This window comes from Ovis aries, chromosome 9, assembly GCF_016772045.2.
Source record: "Ovis aries strain OAR_USU_Benz2616 breed Rambouillet chromosome 9, ARS-UI_Ramb_v3.0, whole genome shotgun sequence".
NCBI classification, from domain to species: domain Eukaryota; kingdom Metazoa; phylum Chordata; class Mammalia; order Artiodactyla; family Bovidae; genus Ovis; species Ovis aries.
In genome coordinates this window covers 44361082-44382652 of record NC_056062.1, presented here as the reverse complement: position 1 = coordinate 44382652, position 21571 = coordinate 44361082, and the positions used below count along the sequence as shown (strand labels likewise).

The window sequence follows — 21571 nt, the reverse complement described above, 5'->3', positions numbered from 1 at the left end:
AGTTGGCAAGAAAAGGTATCCTTATCTTGTTTTTGAGCTTAGAGGAAAAGCTTTTCACCATTGATTATGACGTTAGTTAGGGGGTTATAATGTATGGTCTTTATTATGTTGAGTACATGCCTTCTATATCCAATTTCTTGAGTTCTTACCATGAAAGAATGTTGAATTTTGTCCATTTTTCCTGCATGTCTTGAAATGATATGGCTTTTATCTTTCATTTTGTTAATGTTACAGATTTTGGTATGTTGAACTATTGTTGCATCCCGGGAATAACTTCCACTTGATCTTCTTTTCTAATGTACACATTCACAGCTGTAAATCTCCCTCTCAGTACATTTTAGTTGTGTCCCACAAATGTATTTGTTGTAGTTTTGCTTTCACTTAGTTTCTGTATTTTTTAAATTTCCCTCTGGACTTCTTGACCCTTAAATTGTTTAGAAGTGTATTACTTAATTTCCAGGTGTTTGGAAAATTTACTGTTATCCCTGTTCATTTCTAGTTTTATTCCATTGTGGCCAGACAATATATTCTGTATAATTTCTGTTCTAAATTTGTCAAAGTTTATTTTATGACCTAGAATATGGAGTGTCTTGGTGAATATTTATGGGCGTTTGAAAAGAATGTATTCTTCTCTTGTTGAGGAGAGTGTTCTGTAAGTTCAGATCCTGTTTGTTCTGGATCTTTGAAGTTTTTGTCTGGTAGCTCTGTTGTGAGTGGGGTGTTGCAGTCTTCCATTGATAGTGTAGATTCTGTTTTTGCCTGCGCATGTAGGATTGCTGTGTGTTCTTGTATTGGACTCTCTTACCATTACGTAATGTGTGTCCTTTGTTCCTGGTCATTTTCTTTTTTGTTCTATCAGTACTTTGTCTGGTATTAATTAATCATTCCTGCTGTCTTTCAGTTACAGTTAATATGGTATATCTTTTCTGTTCATTTACTTTTAACCTACGTGTATCATCATATTTGAAGCAGTTTGATGTAGATAGCATATAGTTAGTTCATACTTTTTGAATCTGGTCTGCCAAACTGTCTTGAATTGTTATGTTTAGACCATTTACATTTAATGCAATACTGCGATGTTAGAGCTTAATTCTGCCTTTTATTTTTGCTTTTTGTTATTCCTTCTGTTTTTTCCCCGTGTGTCACTTTTCCTGCCTTCATGTGGGTTGCTTGAACAGATTTTTAGAATTCCATTTCAGTTTTTGTTTCAGTTGAACTTTTAGGGTAGATCTAGTGGTGACAACTTTCTTATTTCTTTTTCTGAGAAGATTTTGGTTTTACCTTCATTGATAGTTTCACTTAATATGGAACCCTGGGTGACAGTTCTTTTCTTTCAGCTCTTGAAAATGTGACACTGCCTTCAAATACTGGCCTGCCTAGTTTCTGATGAGAAATCCACTGTCATTTGAATCATGCTCCTCTACAGATAATATGTCTTTTTTTTTTTTTAACCTGCTTTCAAGTTTTCTTTGTATTTAATTTTGTAAAGTTTGGTTATGATACATTTTGGCATGGGTTCCTTTTAATCCCTATCCTGTTTGGATTTGCTCAGCTTCTTGAGTCTATGGTTTGTACATTTTGTCACATTTGGAAGATTTCATCCTTGACTTCTTCATATACAGCTGAGCCTTGAACATTGTGGGGGCTGGGGCACCAGTCTCTTCACTGATGTGTGCAGGCATCTTTATGTGTGGCTTTATAGTCAGTCCTCTGTATCCGCAGTTCCCTGTTCATGGATTTAACAAAACATGGATAGTGTAGTACCATAGCATTTATTGGAAAAAAAAAAATCTGCGTATAAGTGAACCTGTGCAGTTCAAGCCCATGTTGTTCCATGGTTATCTGTACTCTTTCAGCCCCCTCCTCTGTTTTTGTTTTAAATGATGGCCACTTTAAAATCCTGGTGGTGTGTGTTTGCGTGAGTCGCTCAAGTTGTGTCCAGCTCCTTTGTGACCCCATGGATTGTAGCCCGCCGGGCTCTTCTGTCGATGGAATTCTGCAGGCAAGAATACTAAAGTGGGTAGCCAGTCCTTTCTTCAGGAGAGCTTCCTGACCCAGAGATCGAACCCCAGTCTTCTGTATTGCAGGCTGATTCTGTTTGCAATCTGAGCCACCAGGGAAGCCCTAAATTCTGGTTAGATAAGTCAAATATCTGTGTCGCTTGGGATTGGCACCTGTCAATTCTATTTGCTCATTGAAGTTAATTTAAGATTTTCCTGGTACTTGGTATGATGGATGATTTTCAGTTGTATTCTGGGTTTTTTTATGTTATGTTGTAAGATTCTGGATCTTATGTATGGCTCGCTTTGCAGTTCCCCAGTTTAGGTGTAGTGCACACAGGTTCAGGCAGCACCAGAGTAGATGAAAACAAAGGGCCTACTTAAACTGTCTAGTTGCTGCTGGGCTGGGAGTTGAAATTCAACTCTCCCTCGCTGGACCCTTCTGACACTATCTCTGTCGGGAAAGAGGATTGCCAAGCTAGCATCACCGAGCATTGCTTCATCCTGCCTTTTTGCTGTCTTGTGGGATTGGGAGTTGAGCTGCCCCATTGACATCACCTTAGTGGGAGGAGCTCATGGTCACTTGTCCTGCCTCACTGACACCAGGTGGGACCATAAGTCCAACTTGCCTCACTGGCACTGCGGGTGTAGTTTTTTCCTTTAGTCTTTGGTTAAAATTGGGCACACATACTAACAAAAAGTTTTCTGTTCTGTTGGCTGCTTTTCCCTGTCCTTTGGCTAGAGCGACAGGGCTTTTCCTGAGGGTGTTTTTCGTTTGTTTTTGATATGTGCCTGTTGGCAGTTACAGGTTGGAGGCTTCTTCAGCATGCCATTAAGGATGTATGGGAGACTCAGAGAAACCCAGGGAGTTCACTGTGCTGCTCCGAAAGTCCCAGGGTCCCTGAGGCATTTTGCCTTCTTTCTACCATTCAGTCGTCCTTTGTGTGTTGTATTATGTACCCTAGGAGTTTTTAGTTGTAAGGGGGAGGACTGGCAAGGAATAGGGCTTACTCCATCTTGGCCAGAACAAATTATCTGTGAGTCTTTTTTCTTTATAATTGTGGAAAAATAGACATATCATAAAATTTATCATCTTAGCCTCTTTTTTTGTTTTGGTTGCACTACACAGCTTGCAGGACCTTAAGTTCCCTGACCTGGGATTGACTCCTGGGCCACAGCAGTGAAAGCACCAAGTCCTAACCACTAGACCACCAGGGATCTCTCCATCTTAGCCATTTTTAAGTGTGGTACAGTTAAATAATCTTAAGTACATTCACATTGTTGTGCAACTCATTTCCAGAATTTTCTTCATCTTGCAAAACTAAAGCTTATTACTGTTGAACAGCTTTTCCACTCTCCCTCCTTTCCTCCAGTCCCCAGCAGCTGTTGTTTATTCTGCTTTCTGTCTTTATGAATTTGATTACTCTAGGTTCTTCTTATAAATGAACTCATACAGCATCTGTCTTTTTATGACTGGCTTATTTCACAAAGCATAACGTCTTCAAGGTTAATCCATGTTGTAGCACATGTCAGAATTTCCTTCCTTTATCAGGCATAATAATAGTCCACTGTATGTGCAGTTGACCCTTAAAACAACATAGATTTGAACTACAGGAGTCCACGTATACGTGGTTTTTTTCCGTTGGTAAATACTACAGACCTACATGAGCCATAGTTGGTTGAACCTACAGATTTGGAACCACGGATAGGGAGGAATCGCAGGTCTGGAAGAATTATAGCTACGTCAGTCAACTTAGCTGACTCGAAGTTGCTTGTAAATTTTCCACTGAGTGGAGGAAGTTGGTGCCCCTAACCCCTGAATTGCTCATGGGTCAACCGCATTTTGGTTATTGTGAGTAATGCTCCTGTGAACCTGGATGTACAGATGTTTAAGACCCTGCTTTTAATTCTTTTGGGTATATATTCAGGAGTGAAATTACTAGATCATATTATATTTTAAGTGTTTTGAGGGATTGTCATACTGTTTTCAGTAAGCAGCTATACCAGTTTATATATTCCCCCAAACAGTGCACAGGGAGTTCAGTTTCTCCACCTCCTCACCTCTTGCTGCCTTTTTTTTCTTTTTTGACAGTAGCCATTCTGATGGCTGTGAAGTAGTATCTCAATGGGGTTTCTATTTCCCTGATGATTAGTGATGTCGAGCATCTTTTCATGATCTGGTTGGCCCATTTGTCTTTGGAGAAATGTCTGTTCAAGTCCTTTGCCCACTTTTAAGTCAGAGTTTTGGTTGTTGAAGTTCTTATATATTCTGAGTATTAACTCTTGAATAAATGAGTTGGAAATATTCTCTCCCATTCCTTAAACTACCTCTTCACTCTCTTGATTATATTATTTGATGCACAGTTTTGGGTTATTATGTAGTCTAATTTATTTTTACTTTTGTTTCCTGTGCTTTTGGTATCATATCCAACAAATCATTGCCAAATCCAGTGTCATAAAGCTTTTCCTTTATATTTTTTTCTACGAATTTTAGCTTTTACATTTAGATATTTGATCCATTTTGAGTTAATTTCTGCATATGGTGTAAGGTAAGAGTTCATATATTTGTCTCTTTTAACATCAGTCTTAGTTTTAGAAAGATAACAGAAGCCTTTAGTAGTAGAAGTTGTTAATAAGCACAAAATTCTAAACAAATTTGAGTTGCTTGGTTATTAGACGTCTCTCTTTTTAACTTTGGTGACCTCCTAAGGCTTCTGTAGTAATGCACACAAATATACTTAAGCTACTCTTTTATAAAAATAATATTACTGTTTAAATTGTCTATGGTAGCCATGAGCGTTGTGTAAAAAAGTAGAAAAACAAGTAATTATAGAATAAGAGAGAAGGACCAGCATTCTCTTTTTGTTTTTTTTTATAGTGTTCCAGCTAGATTTCATGGTATGGTGGAAAAAAACCCAGATAGGCAATTTTTAATCTGGATTTTGTTATTTATTAGTTCTGAGACCAAGTTGTCAAGTTTCTTTGGATCTCTTTTGTTCATCTGTAGTGCCTCCTTCATAGTTATTATAGAATTAAATGAGATAGTATATATAGGTCAATAAATGTGAAGTTCTTACCCCCTATATTGTGATTTTCAAAGAATGTATATACAATTTATTTACAAAACTAAGTATCTGCATAATATTAAAATAGTTGTTTAAGTCATTTGAGTTTAAGTCATTGAGTTTTCAAAGTAAAGTGACAGTTTACCCTTTACTATTTGTGAAGGAGAGGCTATTGAGCTTACAACTCTTATAACACTTATTACTCATATATCTTCCACCATATATATTATACTTTCATAAAAAGATTAAAAATATTCTGCAGTATAGTGTTAACTAGATTTATATCTATATTTTGGGATCATGGTTGGTGTTTTTTTTCTTTTTTATACTTTCCCTATCTTTTCCAGATTTTCTGAACTGATCATGGTTACTTTTAAAATTACGTTGTAAAAGACATTTTAAAGGTAACTTCATACTGAAGTGTTTATAGATTAAATGGTATGCCTTGAATTTGTGTACCATTGAACTGAACTCATTGGGGAGGGGAGCGTGAAGTGGGTGGAGGGTATAAGTGGAGCATGGTCATTGTTGAAGGTAGATAATGGGACATGGGGATTCAGTATATTATCCTCTACTGTCAAATGTGTTTGGAATTTTCAGTAATAAAATTTTTTTTTTAACTATTAAAATGAAAGAGTACACTGTGAAATGGGAGACTTAAAAAGGACTAAAGAATAAGATGATTTTCTTTTTTCAAGAAGAGCAGTTTTTTTAATCTCAAAGTTGCTCTGTGACGTATGGGATCTTCCCTGATCAGGGATCAAACCCATGTCTCCTGCACTGGCATGTGGATTTGTTACCATTGAGTCACCAGGGAAGCCCTGATCCACTCTTTTTTACATTCTTTTCCCATTTAGGTCATTACAGAGGATTGAGTTACAGTTACCTGTGCTAGGTCCTGACTAGCGATTTTATATGTAGTAAAGAACCATAACTTTCTTCAATTCTCTAAAGGCTAAGAGAGGTAAGGAAACTGCAGAAGCAAAGGTTGAAGCAGGCCAAGATTGGTTCATGAGGGTTAAGAAAAGAAGCTGTCTCTAGAATATGAAAGGGCAAGGAGAAGCAGGAAGTGCTGCTGTAGAAGCTGCAGAAGTTTCCAGAAGATCTAGCCAAGATCACTAATGAGGGTGGCTGCCCTAAAAAGCAACTTTTCACTATCAGTGAAGCAGCCTTGTATTTCAGTATCAGTGAAACAGTGAAACCATAACCACTGGATCACCAGGGGATTCCCCCAAAGTATTTTTGAATTAGAGTATGGACATGTTTTTAAGGCATAATCCTATTTTGGCACACTTAATAGATTACAGTATAGTATAAATATAACTTTTATAGGCCCTGGGATGCCATCTAGGACTTTGATAGCTAGAGAGGAGAAGTCAGTGACTGGTTTCAAGGCTTTGAGGGACAGGCGGACTCTCTGCTGCTGCTGCTGCTAAGTCGCTTCAGTTGTGTCTGACTCTGTGCGACCCCGTAGACGGCAGCCCACCAGGCTCCCCTGTCCCTGGGATTCTCCAGGCAAGAACGCTGGAGTGGGTTGCCATTTCCTTCTCCAATGCATGAAAGTGAAAAGTGAAAGTGAAGTCGCTCAGTCGTGTCCAACTCTTCGCGATCCCATGGACTGCAGCCCACCAGGCTCCTCCATCCATGGGATTTTCCAGGCAAGAGTACTGGAGTGGGGTGCATTGCCTTCTCCGCTGACTCTAGTTAGGGGCTAATTAATGCGGCTGGTGACTTAAGTTAAAGCCAGTGTTTATTTGCCATTATGAAAGTCCTCAGGGCCCTTAAGAATCATGCTAAGACTCCTCTGCCTGTGCTCGGTCAGTGCAGCAACAAAGCCTGGGGGATAGCATATCTGTTTACAGCAGGGTTACTGAATATTTTAAGCCCACTGTGGAGACCTACTGGTTAGACAAAAGATTCCTTTCAAAGTGTTACTGCTCACTGACAGTATTCCTGGTCACTGAAGAGCTCTGTGGAGATGCACAACGAGATTCATGATGTTTTCATGCCTGCTAATAACACATTATCCATCCTGCAGCCCTCAGAGCAAGAAGTAATTTCCACTTTCAAGTCTTATTAATGAAGAAATATGTTTTGTAAGGCAATACCTGCCATAATAGTGATTCCTTTGATGTTTCTGGGCAGAGTAAGTGAAAACCTCTGGAAAGGATCCACCATTCTAAATGCCATTAACATTTGACTCATGGGAGCAGATCAAATACCAACATTAACAGGAGATTGGAAGAAGTTGAGTTCAACCCTCAGGGGTGACTTTAAGGAGTTTGAGGGTTCAGTGGAGGAAGTAACTGCAGATGTGATGGAAATAGCAAGAGAAGTCTATGTCCGACGCAGGATACAGCATGCTTGGGGCTGGTGCACGGGGATGACCCAGAGAGATTTTATGGGGAGGGAGGTGGGAGGGGGTTCATGTTTGGGAACGCATGTACACCCATAGTGGATTCATGTCAATGTATGGCAGAACCAATACAGTATTGTAAAGTAAAGTAAAAAAAAAAAAAAAAAAAAACTTAAAAAAATGGAGCCTGAAGATGTGACTGAATTGCTGCAGTCTCATGATAAAGCTTTAACAGATGAGGAGCTGCTTTTTATGGATGAGCAAAAGAAAATAGTTTCTTTAGGTGTAATCTATTCCTGGTGAAGATGCTGTGAAGATTATTGGAATGACAACAAAGGATTTAGAATATAACAAATTTTGTTGATAAAGCAGCAGCAGATTTTGAGAGGATTGACTCCAATTTTGAAAGTTCCATTGTGGGTAAAACACTGTAAAATAGCATTGCATGCTACAGAGAAATTGTTCCTGAAAGGAATAATCAATATATGTGGCAGACTTCATTGATGTCTTATTTTAAGAAATTGCCATAGCTACCCCACTCAGCAACCCCCACCCTCATCAGTCAGCAGCCATCAACTCCAAGGCAAGACCCTCCACAAGGTGAAGGTTTGGATGATTGATAGTATTTTTAGCAATAAAATATTTTTTGTTTTGTTTTGGGAAGGGTGGTACCACACTGCCTGGCTTTCAGGATCTTAGTTCCCAGACCAGGGATGGAACCTGTACCTGTGCATTGAGAGCGTGAAGCCATAACCACTGGATCACCAGGGGATTCCCCCAAAGTATTCTTTAATTAGAGTATGGACATGTTTTTAAGGCATGATGCTATTATGGCACACTTAATAGATTACAGTATAGTATAAACACAACTTTTATAGGCCCTGGAAACCAAACATTTGTGTGCCTTTATTGTGATACTTGCTGTATTGCAGTGGTCTGGGACTGAACCTTCCAGGATCTCTGAGGTATGCTTGTATACATTTATGAAATGCTTTCATAAAATCAAGCTTGGGTGGTTGCCTGCTGCTGCTGCTGCTAAGTCGCTTCTGTTGTGTCCAACTCTGTGCAACCCCATAGACGGCAGCCCACCAGGCTTCTCCGTCCATGGGATTTTCCCGGCAAGAGTACTTACTGGAGTGGGCTGCCATTACCTTCTCCATCACACTTCCTGGATGCTCCTAATATTCTTATGAGTGGTTGTTTAGTTGCTAAGTCGTGTCCAACACTTTTGCAACCCCACGGACCGTAGCCCGTCAGGCTCCTCTGTCCATGGGATGTCCAATGCAAGAATACTAGAGTGCATTTCCATTTCCTTCTCCAGGGCATCTTCCCAACCCAGGGGTCAAACCCCTGTCTCCTGCATTGGCAGGCAGATTCTTTACTGCTGAGCCACTGGGGAAGCCCCATTCTTAGGAGATAGAAATCTAAATATTATTATGCCTGTTTGAAAAGTCTATAAACTTAAGTTTAGGAAGGTCATACAGTGGCCGACCTGGGGTTTCACTGTCAATATTTCGGGGTTTCTAACCCATTTCTTGCTACTGTAATTTGCTTATGCAGCCAAGTTGAAATAGAACTCAAGGCCCTGAATTAACACAAGTGCAGTATTCTTTCCATGATCCCATAGCTGTGGCTTCTGCATATCTTCCTTTGAGCAGAATCTATGAAATGTCGATTGTTTATTTACCAGTAGGGATGTTAACACTGAGAACAATAACTGTTCTTGTTGATTTTCACTGTAGCCACTGCAAGTTGTTAATCGAAGACAGCCGCTGCATTCCTTTCTGTCCAAATATTTAGTTCTGTTAAAGGACAGTGTTCATAATTCATGGTTTCACTAAGAGTTTATCTTAGTTTTCTTTAAATTTGGCTTACCTATATTTATCCCTTTAGTGTCATTAGACAGGCACTTGATCTGAATTCTATTGAGATTTTTTATTTTGTATTTTATACATGAAGTCTGGAAAAGAATTATTGAGTTGAAATATTTACTATTCAAATTATATTTCTAATTTTGATTTTCAAAATATGATTTTTTTTCTACTTCTGAATTAACAGGCAGCACAGTGGTTTTTGTTTTGTTAGAACTTGTGTGGGCACATTGGAAAACTACAAAAACAGCGTTGTTCTAAAATTAATATTCTTTTAAAATTAATATGTCATTGAAATTTAGTCCTTTGATTTATGCTTATTCCATAGCAAGTCATACTTAAATCATTCTAAATCCTTCTTGTCATCTTGGGTAAGTCACTTCAGGTTTTTTATTCAGGTTATTTAATCTGTAAAATGGACATATTGGCAGTACTGTCTGGTGTTCTAAGAAATATATGTAGAACTTCTTGGTAAATTGTAACATGCTACACAAATACAAGATATTTTTGTTGTTTATTAGACTTGTTTGTATTTGTGTGATTTTGGTGAGCTAATTAACAATTTTCATTATCTTATTTCATTTCAACAAATTTCATTTCATTTCTCACTAATCTCGGTATTATTGATGTACCAAACATTGAAGAAACAGTTTCAGTCTATTAGAATTTTTCTTTCCTAGTTTTAAGTTATTTGCCATGGAAAAGTTACTTAAGTACATATGAGAACTTAAATTTCAGTAGTATGCCACGTCTGCAGGGAATGTTCCAAAATCCCCAGTGGATGCTTGGAACAGTGGGTAGCTATTGAACCATCTGTATGCTGTGTTTTTACCTAAACCTACATACCTATGATACAGTTTAAGTACAGTAAATTATGAGCGATTAACATAGAACAATTAAAGCAATATAAGGTAATAAGATTATGTAAATATGGTCTCTTTCTCTAAATATATCTTATTGTAAAATTTTAATGCCTTTTCCATCTTAGCTAAGCACTTTACACACTATGGCTGTAACATTTGCAGTTTGAGGCGTGACAGCAAAATTAACACAAATTTCTTTTTCTTTCTTCACAATTTTGTATGTAGAAGGTTCGTTTTTACCAAAGATCTTAGCAACCTCAGTCTTCAGTTTTTTCCTTTCCTTATTAAGTCAAGAACTTACACCTTTTCACTTAAGGAAAGCACGTTTAGTTACATGCACACATGCTCAGCTGTGTCGCACTCTTTGTGACCCCATGGACTCTAGCCCGCCCAGTTCTTCTGTCCATGGGATTTCTCGGGAGAGATTACTGAAGTGGGTTGCCATTTCCTCCTCTGGGGGATCTTCCCAACCTAGAAACCAAACCCACATCTCTTGCTTCTAGGGATCAAACCTATGTCCCTTACATCTCCTGCATTGGCAGGTGGATTCCTTATTCCTGCACTACCTGGGAATCCCAAAAGAAAGCACTTTAAGTGAAGCTAAAACTTCTTTTTGCCAGCATCACTGCTCTTGCACTTTGAGGTCATTTTTCAGTCACGTACGGGTTACTTGAACACAGCACTATGATACTATCTGTGACTGTTGATCCTGATAACCAAGAGTGATAATAAGTCAGAGCAGGGAACTCTGAAGAGATAGATGGTTCATGCCCTTGATGGGACCAAGCAGGATGGTGTGGGTCAGCACAGGATTTCATCACACTGCTCAGCATATCATGCAGTTTAAAACTTCCGTTTATTTCTGGAACTTGCCATATATTTTCAGACTGCAGTTGACTGTGGGTAATTGAAATTTCAGAAAGGGAACCATGAAAGGGGGTCTACTGTAGATGTAATCTTTGGCTAGAAATCAGGGTCTAAATTTAAAAGTTGTACAGTGCCTTTCTGTTACAAGTAATGAACAATCTTTTCGAATGTTAACTTTGGGAATTTGAAGTTTGAGTGATCACAGGCTGACTGTGGCTCTTGTGTCCAGTTTTCATTTAGGTGGGAGCATCCCGTCTCTTCCCCTTAGGTGGCTTCTCCTGTTTTATGGTGGCAATTTCACTTTACACCTTTATTCTGAAAATTTCACCAATATTCAACCCATTGAGGATAGTTAGAATGTTTGCAGTCAGAATTTTGCCCTTCTTTTTGACACATCCTCCAGAACTATATTGGGTTTCCCAGGTAGCTCAGTCGGTAAAGAATCCTCCTGTCAATGTAGGAGACATGTGTTTGATTCCTGGGTCAGGAAGATCCCCTTGGGGAAGGAAATGACAACCCACTCCAGTATTCTTGCCTGAAGAATTGCATGGACAGGGGAGCGTGGCAGACTGTGGTCTCTGGGGTCACAGAAGCTCGACTTAGCGACTAAGCACACACGCACACTGGAGCAATAGTATCAAGTGGGGCTCTGCTGGCTTTCCGTAGGGAGGGCAGGAATATTGGCTTTTGAATGAAAATCTATTCTTCTCCCTTTCATATTTCAGAAAATAGCCATGCCTATCTAGTCCTGACTGTGATACAAAAACATTTATTTGGAATTCAGCAGGAAATTTGGTAATACAAAGGACTGCTCACTTTGGTTTATGGTGCTTGTTTCCTTTTATAGAAGACTGCAAGGTAGATTTTAGCTTAGCTCAGGGCCAAATGATTACAAATACATAATCAGTAAACTTTCTAAGCTGTGTAAGAGTACTTAAATTATTGCATTGATAGCTGAGGCAGTTTTTATTGTAAGCCATGGCGATTGATAAAATCTTACAGTATAAGATCTTTTTGCTTCCTTTAGATTGGAAGGAAGATGGTGGTGGGAGTAGTAGTGTTAGAAAAAGTTATCTTTCTGTTTTCTGGCTGCTAAAAAGAAACTTCAACTGGTCTTTTGTTTTAAATTGCTTTGTACTTCATAGCTATCAGTTGTTTATATATGATTTAGTCGTAATTTTGTAAATGAATTTTGCAGAGGACCTCCAAGTCCTGAGGAGGCTGCTAAATATATTACAAGGGTAGACGTCCAGGCTGCATTTTTATACCTATTCATCACCTGGACTCCAGTTGCTCAGAGTCCACTGGAACTTTCCACATTCCTGGCAGGTTTTCTTTGTGTGTGTATGTGTGCTCCTCAGTTAGCTGTCTCTCCCATTTGCCAGAGTTATTTCAAACCCCAGTCTCCTCCCACCTCCTTAGCCCTTTCTTAGGAGGCCCAGTTACATATTGCTGTATGGTAAACCAGTCCAAGACTTAGTGATGTGACTCAACGACCATTTTATTATGCTCAGAGTCTCTGTGTGTCAGGAATTCAGGTGAGCCGTGTTGCTGCTCCACAGTGTCGGGAGTCTCAGCTGAGAAGACACAAATGCTGGGGGAGACATGAATGGCAGAGAACTGGAATCCTCGGGAGGGTTCTTCACTCAACGTGTTTGGTGCCTGGGCTGTGATGACTTGAAAGCTGGGCTCAGCTGGTGGTGTTGACTGAACAACTTACATACAGCTTCCCAGTGGCTTGGACTTCCCACATCAGGGCCCTTGTGTTCCATGAGTGGGTGTCTGGAGACCCAGCATTCCAGAATTGGTCAGGAGCTGCTTGGCCTTTTCTGACCTGAATCTTGGTGGTGGTCCCTGTCACTTCCACTGTATGCTGTTGGTTATGAATGAATTTCTGAGGCCAGCCATACGTAAGAAGGATGAAATTAGACTGTCTTCTCTTGGTGAGGTGTGCAAGGCTGCTTTGCAGAAGGGCATGTGGGGGTGGAAAATAAAATAGTGACCATTTTTGAGAATACAGTCTGTCACATTATCTCTTGCTCTTCAAATTCATACACCTGAGTGCCTGCTGAATGCTGCCACGTGAACATCCCCGTTGCTTGAAACAAGATAATACCAAATTTTCCTCCTCTTCACCTTCGCCCCAGCTAGTGCACAGGGAGAAAACTGGTGTCTAAATTAGTGGTACCTTTATATCCAGTTAGGCAAGCCCCATCTTCTCTTCTTGCTCCTTCTCCTCCTCCTAGATAAATGAGATTGTTTCATTGTTTTTCCTCCCACGATGTCCATGGAATCACATTTACTCATCCCTGGTGTCACAGCTTTTGTTCAAGCCATTATCTCTCTCTTCCATAAATACTGTAACATTCTATTTAATGCCTGTATTTTTGTTTAATCCTTAACTGTATGAAATGTGATGCTAAAGTCATAGGATTGGCTTTGAAAAAGTAAACCTAACACAATATATATACATCCAAAGGCATGTTATTTTTCAGAGTGATCCCTTACATTTATGTAGTATTTTAGAAATGTTTTGTTTAAAATTGCTTAAATGTATAGTCATCTTTAGTCATTGTTGATCCAAATTACTGCTTTTAATTAATCCTATATCATCTTTATAGTTTGGATTACAGACTTCTTTCAGAATCCAATGAGAGTTACATACTTTTTCTAAAACACTGCTTGCAAACTGACAATTTGCCATGATTTGCAGAAGCACTGAAGTTAAGAACTTTTGTTTTGAGGTCACATACCATTCTTCATGCTTGGCTCCAAACCACTTGTGGTTAATTGGTGGTTAGACTTTGATTCCTTTTCTAGAGATTTTTTCCTTCTATGAGATTATTCATTTAAAAGAAGGAAGCAGGCAGGAAAGAACTGCAGGCAGTGAATTCCACAAATATTTTTGAATACTGGCAGTATTATGATAATCGAAGCATAACCTCCTACAATTACTGTTTTTAAGGAGACAGTACATTGGACGTGTAAGTTTTAATATGTTTATTACAGACTCTTCCATTTGGCTTTGTCTTTCCTTAGATTGGAAGCTTCCCTGGTGGCTCAGATGGTAAAAAGTGTCTGCTTGCAATGCGGGAGATCCGGGTTTGATCCCTGGGTCGGGAAGATCCCCTGGAGAAGGAAATGGCAACCCACTCCAGTACTCTTGCCTGGAAAATTCCATGGATGGAGGAGCCTTGTAGGCTACAGTCCATGGGGTTGCAAAGAGTCAGACAAGATTGAACAACTTCATTTTCACTTTTCCTTAGACTGGGGCTTTGCTTGTGGCTCAGCTGGTAAAGAATCCATCTGCAATGCGGGAAACCTGGGTTCAATCCCTGGTTTGGGAATAACACCTGGAGAAGGGAAAGGCTACCCACTTCAGTATTCTGGCCTAGAGAATTTCATGGACTGTATAGTCCATGGGATCACAAAGAGTCAAACCACTGAGCGACTTTCACTTCACTTCTTTAAATTATCAATTTGCTTTGAGTGAGTAAGTGCTGTTGCTCTGTAAGCTGTAAGACAGCAATGTCATGAGAAGTGAAGTGATGTCATGAGAGGTAGGTGTAAATCACATGTATCATACCTATGCATTTTGATAGAATTTCTTGAAATCTGTATAAATATCATTTTGAAGTTTATATTGTACTGTCAGTGGAGGAAAAGAAAACTGCTCAGCAAGTTGATGGAAATCATATTATGAGAGAGAATATTGAATATACTTGGGGAACCAGGTACATAACTTGCATGTGATCAGCTTTTTTTTTTAATAAATCATTCTTTCCTGCTCATTTATCAAGTCCTGTGCCTTATTAACTGTTCTAGTAATTTAAAATACTTCGTTTGCAGTAACTTAATGTACCCGGAAGGAGTAAAACTTGCGTTTCTTTTAAAATACTTTAAAATCTATACTTTTATGCTAATTTACACTGACCTATTTCCTCCAATTTTTAACCTTTTCCTTTTATAAATAATATAGTGGTTGTTTCTAAGGTTTTAGAAACATTGTACAAAAATGGTTGTGAAGGGATAGGGTGAGTTAATGGCTAGAGAGACAATGATTCCTGAAAGAATGTCAGTAATAAAGTGTTATGACTACATATTTAAAACAAACAAATCCAGTGTCTGGTTTTTGTCTTATTTCAGCTCAAGACTGAGGACTTTTATTATCACATCTGGTATTGTCTAGTTGCGTCGTCTAGTGTTTCCAGAGCAATGTCAGAACTATTTTGCTGTTTGTGGTCATCCTTGTAATGAGTCTGACTTTAATGGGAAAGTATTTCACAGTTAAGCACCAAGTGGTTTTGGATTTGAGTATACTATTTCTTAATTTGATACTTTAGTGTTTTGTTTCTTCTGGTTTTTTTTCTTTAATAATTGAGAATTAATTAGTTTACAGTTGAGCCTTGAACAGTGCAGATTTGAACTGCGTGAGTCTGCATGTACATGGATATTTTTCAGTAGTAAATACGGCAGTAGCACACAGTCCTTGGTAGATAGAATCATGGATACAGAGGAACAGCAGAAGTGGAGGGCTGACTATAATTTAGCCCTCACCTTGTTCAAGGGTCAACTATACTTCTTGATTCTTCTGTTGAAGGCCAACGTGAAGCAAACTCTTTTCAAGCCCTGATTTATCAGAGAGGCAGTTTCCTTGAATGAGGTGTTACTAGGCATTTATTCCAAGTTAAGAAATATGTTAGTCCATGTAAAACGTAATAGTGCTTATCCCATAGTAAATACTCAATAACTGTGGTTATTATTAATGGTATATTTGAATGCTTTTCTTACAGATTTCCTACAGGTTTAATCAATTAACCAGATTCCTCAATTTATTATTAAATTTAAGGTTATTCTGTGACAGGTACAATTCCTCAAATTTACCTCATCTCCTATGGATATAAACAGCAAAAGGGAAAATTTCCCATTAAACTGGGCATGTGTATATTATAGTGCCTTGTATAGTCATAAGTAGAAAAGTTGGTTAAATGTCAACATATCTGTGCATGATCAAGAAGTTATAGTCCTGGCCTGATAATCTCCTTGAGATAATCCCAAGGGGGTGTCTTGAGTTATTTTCCTCACTCACATGTGCCTTATATTTTGTCATTTGAATACAGTATACATATTATTCTGTTCTTAATACTAATGCCTCTGGTTAATGCAAATACTAACTTGACCCTCCTCCCCCAAGAAAAAACTACTTTGAGAAAAGGAAATGCTTTGAAAATTAGTAGTCTGTAATTTGTACCTATTTTTGTGGTTGTTAATGTATGTTCTTCATAAGTCTTATAGAATTACAGTATTTCTGCAAATTAATACATTTGGCAGCAACAGAGTTTTAGTACCTAATTTTTTTTTGAAATTGTATCCTTCCTGACATCTTATAGAAGTTATAAATTAAAGCCTGTAATCAGATTAGTGAATGATCTTTCTCTTGTCAAGTTTTCTAATGTATGCTTCTTTTCTCCCCCCGTCCCCAACCAGAGGAAATAAAAGCGGAAACTGAAAAGCAGAGGTTTGTGGGGTTTTTTTTCCTTCAGTAAAAATAATTTGAAAACTTATTAGTCTTGGCAAAATAACAATGTAATCATCTCTGTTTGGATGTGGCAGATTTTCTGTATGTGATCTTTGTAATAAAATCAATTTTTAAAAAATGATTTTGAGAAATATTATAAACATACTTATAAATACAAAAAGATTTTATAAATAAGGGTATTTCTGAAATCCCGTAAGATATGCTTTGTCTTTGCTTAAAGACTGACTCATGTTAAGAAAGATTACTAAATATTTAGTAAACCTATATAATTTTAAAATTAATTGTTTAATTAATTAAATAATTTTCTTAAGTTTAGTTATAGCTTTAATGACTAGCTTATGACCTGTAGCAAATCACTTCACTTCTCTGGGCTTTGGTTTCCTCATGAAATATGAGAAAATGAAGATTGGTTTAGCACAGTGCCTTTTAGAACTGGAATTAGAGTGAGAATATCATCAAGATAATGAATATAATATTCTAATCAAACTCTTCTTTTTTCCTTTAGTCCTCCTCATGGAGAAGCAAAAGCTGGATCAAGCACCCTTCCACCGGTGAAATCAAAGACAAATTTTATTGAAGCAGACAAGTACTTCCTCCCCTTTGAATTGGCATGCCAGTCCAAATGTCCCCGCATAGTCAGTACATCTCTAGATTGTTTACAGGTATGTATAAAATGGCACTATCTAAAAACCCTCCAATTTAAATGTATTCCTATATATTACAGTTGATGAATAGCTCAGGCATTTTCTGTGAAAGCCTTGATTATTCTTTTTGTGGTAAGAAACTAAATGGTTTCTTACACTCAAGAGAAACAGTAGTTGCAAAAAGATGTTTCTAGGTTAAGGGTAATACAAATCATTAGTTAGCTTAGTGAGAGGCAGTCTTTTCTAAGGTTATTAATGATGAAAGTTAACCTGCTGGTGATTTTGCATACTTCATTATTTGCAGTGATTTTACTAGATGCTTGCTGTTTTATGTAAAGCGGTAGGTTAATACTAACAGTTCAATATTTATACTTACTGCAAAACTTTAGCACTGACCTTTTTTATATCAGAAAATTCTTTTCTGTCTTCTATTTTACTTAACACACACAAACATGCGCGTGCGCATGTGTGTATGCAGATTCTCTTAGATATTTGTGAGACAAAATTCCAGAGAGAGAGTCCTTCTCTTTTCAGGTATTTTCACTGTTTGGGGATTATACCTTTTAAACTAACAATTGAGTGGAAAAAATCATATCCATATGATTTGTTGTTAAGATAGGTTAAGGATAAGTTCATTTGATTTGTGGCCTTGTTTTCTCTGAAAAATTAAAATTATAATATCTAAGGCCTTCCTTCCAGGGTTGTAATGATAATGATACATGAACAAATATGTGATACATTGTGGCCAGTGTGTGGAAATTGGGTTTCAGCATATTCACAGATCTAATTTGGAAACAGATTTGGGTTGTTTGAGTGTGTTAAGATAGCTTTCACAAAAGCAGTATTAGTAATGTTTGGATAGAAAGCAGTGAGTTGTTACAACTCATCAGAGACAAGTTCTAAGGCCTGCCTTTGTCAAAGTATTGCCTGATGGTTTTGTTATCATTATTTTGCTGTTTTTGTGATTATTACAAGTGTAAATGTTTTCACATATTTATAGCTAATAAAGCTTTCTTCAGGAAAAGTTGGTATAGCCTTGACTTTTGCTATATCTTAATATTTTTGTGTAAAAGTTTAACATATAATCAATTTGTATGTTATAATTTTAATGTGTATTTCATTACTGTGTGTGTGTGTGTGTGTATATATATATATATATATGTATTTGTTAGCTTAATTAGGATCTTTATCTTCTTTCTTGGTTTCAGAAACTTATTGCTTATGGGCACTTGACTGGCAATGCTCCAGATAGTACAACACCAGGCAAAAAATTAATTGATAGAATTATTGAAACAATTTGTGGCTGTTTCCAAGGTCCTCAAACAGATGAAGGAGTTCAGTTACAAATAATAAAGGTAATTAATTATAAGAACTGAATTTGTTATTCATTATCTGTACTTTTTAAAATCAGAAGCCTTTTACCTTGACTTCCCTGGTGGCTCAGAAGGTAAAGTATCTGCCTACAATTCGGGAGACCCAAGTTTGATCCCTGGGTCAGGAAGATCCCCTGGAGAAGGGCAACCCACTCCAGTACTTTTACCTAGAAAATCCCATGGACGGAGGAGCATGGTAGGCTATAGTCCATGGGGTCACAAAGAGTCGGACATGACTGAGTGACTTCACATTCACTTTTACCTTGAGAGCATTGGGAAAAATCATTTTATGTGCTTTCCAGATAAGATAAAGTTCATTTGGGGGCTTTTTAGATTCTGTTTCAGGGGACTTTATTGTTAAATGCTGAGAGTTTGCTAGACGAAGACTCTTATTTTGAAGGTCCCAGTTTAGGCCCCCAGAATCTTCCAGAGCTTTTCAGTTTCTGGCCTGATCTATCTTTTGAGCTTCGGGGCCCCATGTGAAGGCCCCGTGGCCCTTCTAGTTTCTTCTTCTCCTGCCATACCCCTTGTAGTCTGCTTTCTAGTCCCAGGCTTCACCATGTGAACCACTTGTGCACCAGTTTCCCTGCTTCCCTTACCTGTCAGTCTGCTGAACCTGCTCGGGTGATCGTCCTGGGTTTGTGCTCTGATAGACCTGGGTCATTAAACTCCTTTAAAGAAAAATCACTCATTTGTGTTTTCAGTCTGCTATGTAAATACTCAATTTTTAATGTTACTGCTAATAGTAGTGGTGGTATGTTGATTTGTCAGCAAAATTCTCTTGTACTATTAGTACTTTAGTTTACATGTATAATGTGTTCCTTTACGTGTGGTTATCACCCCTCTGAGCTTTTCAGTCTCATAGCAGCATTCTCTTCATAAATCATAAAATATCTTGATTCTAAAAAAGCGATCCAGTCTGGCCTCTCACTTGCAGTGTCAGCTGTGGTTTGTTTAGTATGTGAAGGACAAAGATACGAGTCCTTGCTTTTGAGAAATTGAGTAACGTGTGACAGTTCACATAAATTAAAGCTGTTCGTTTTATTGGAGGATTATTTTAAATGTTTTATTTTAAAACATTTATTTTAAAACAATTATCTTCAACGATAACAACAGCACACTGAGTTCAGTCTACAAGTTAGATCTCAGGAAAATTTGAAAGTGAATAGGATACAATATGTATTCTGTAAAGTTGACATTTAGCTCAACAGATACATCATATGCAGCATATATCTGCTATACTATGACAGTATTAATGTTGTACATTTTAGTAGACTAAAATAATATTTCTGTTAAAATGACACAGTTGATGATATATTTAAGGTAGGTAGAAACTCTTGTATAGTTTACTGTAAAGTGGTAATGGTGTCTGAAAGTTTTAATTCTGATACAAAAATAGCCATGTATTTTTGTGCTGAAACTCTGGATGTGAAAAATTGCTTTATCTTTGTTTTCTTTTTCTATTTTTTTTAAGGCTTTACTAACTGCAGTAACATCTCAACACATAGAAATTCATGAAGGAACTGTACTGCAAGCTGTGAGAACATGTTACAACATATATCTAGCAAGCAAAAATCTCATCAATCAGACAACAGCCAAAGCTACTCTCACTCAGATGTTAAATGTTATCTTTGCACGCATGGAAAACCAAGCAGTAAGTATTAAAAAATGAGAGAGATGGTATAGAACACCACAGGCACCAACTATAGAAAAGATTTTGCAAAAATTATAATAAAATCTTTTGTGACTGTGCAGAAAATATCTTTGTTTACAGTTTTATGTACTGGAGATCTGTGGTATTTTGTTTTGACTGGCTTACTGACTTGTTTGGTTTTGGATTAAAATGTTTTGTGTTTTTTTTCTCATCACAAATAGAATTTGAAAGATAGAGATTGATTGGTATCATCCTGATGGAAGTGTTTATGAATTGATATTTTTATTGCTCTCAAGCTTAGATCAGTGAATGTCGTTAGAAAGTTACCTAGTTTGATCTATTCTTATAGAAAATTATTCATTGAGCCTTTAAAAAGTGAAATAAATTTCTGTAGTAATGGAATATATTTGGGGAGGAAAGTAAGAGACCAGCAGCTAGAGAATCTTTTTTAATTGTTTCAGTTCAGTTCAATTCAGTCGCTCAGTCATGTCCGACTCTCTGCGACTGCGACCCCATGAATCGCAGCACACCAGGCCATCCTGTCCATCACCAATTCCTGGAGTTCACTCAGACTCATGTCCATCGAGTCAGTGATGCCATCCATCCATCTTATTCTCTGTCGTCCCCTTCTCCTCCTGCCCCCAATCCCTCCCAGCATCAGAGTCTTTTCCAGTGAGTCAACTCTTCACATGAGGTGGCCTAATTGTTTAGGTCTTCATAATTGAAAACCAACTTCTGACTTTTTATTTTGAACTGATTTTAAACTTAAAAATTGCAGAGGTATTTACAGAGATTCTCTTTATTCTACTTTTCTTAATACCGATGTCTTGCATAATCATATTACAGTGTTGAGAAACAGGAATTTACACTGGTATAATACTATTAAGTACAGTAACCCTGATTACTTGCTTAAAGTGGTATCTTCCAGGTTCCTCTACTGAAAATTTATTCTTTTACATTTAATAAATATCTTGGAGATTCTTTTGCACTCCCCCACACCCAATTTGAGTATCCCTCAGTAGATCTTGTTGGCAACAGTTATTACTGCAGTGTTTTCCTGGTGCAGGTTTTTGTTTCTCTCTCCTTAAATATTTATTAACCAGAGTTAACTCCCCTTTCATATTTTTTCATTCAGTTTTTAATTTCTATCAGTCTGTATTCATGAGTGTTTATTCTGTGGTTTCTAATCTAATTCTGTTATTTTGTTGCCCCAAATATTCCAGCTTTGGCCTTCTGTCCTTTTGGACAAGCCCCTGTCCTTTGTTGAGTACTTCTGGAATCTCAAGTTGTTCCTGGCTCATTTTGAATTTTTTCTGCTTTATGTCTGGAGTAGTAGACA

The 21571-nt window shown here is 37.7% G+C and overlaps 1 protein-coding gene across 5 annotated transcripts in view; it reads left to right on the top strand.

Annotated features, from left to right (window-relative positions):
* Positions 1 to 21571, top strand: part of ARFGEF1 (ADP ribosylation factor guanine nucleotide exchange factor 1) — a 131365-nt gene that overhangs the window by 29770 nt on the left and 80024 nt on the right. For 3 of the 5 annotated variants that reach the window (XM_004011722.6, XM_060393727.1, XM_042254278.2), the window contains exons 2-5: positions 16510 to 16540; positions 17067 to 17223; positions 18414 to 18560; positions 20053 to 20232. In XM_004011722.6, the coding sequence (XP_004011771.1) occupies positions 16510 to 16540; positions 17067 to 17223; positions 18414 to 18560; positions 20053 to 20232 (515 nt within the window). The remainder of the gene's footprint in view (positions 1 to 16509; positions 16541 to 17066; positions 17224 to 18413; positions 18561 to 20052; positions 20233 to 21571) is intronic. The other 2 variants (XM_042254277.2, XM_060393728.1) reach the window with 1 other exon arrangement.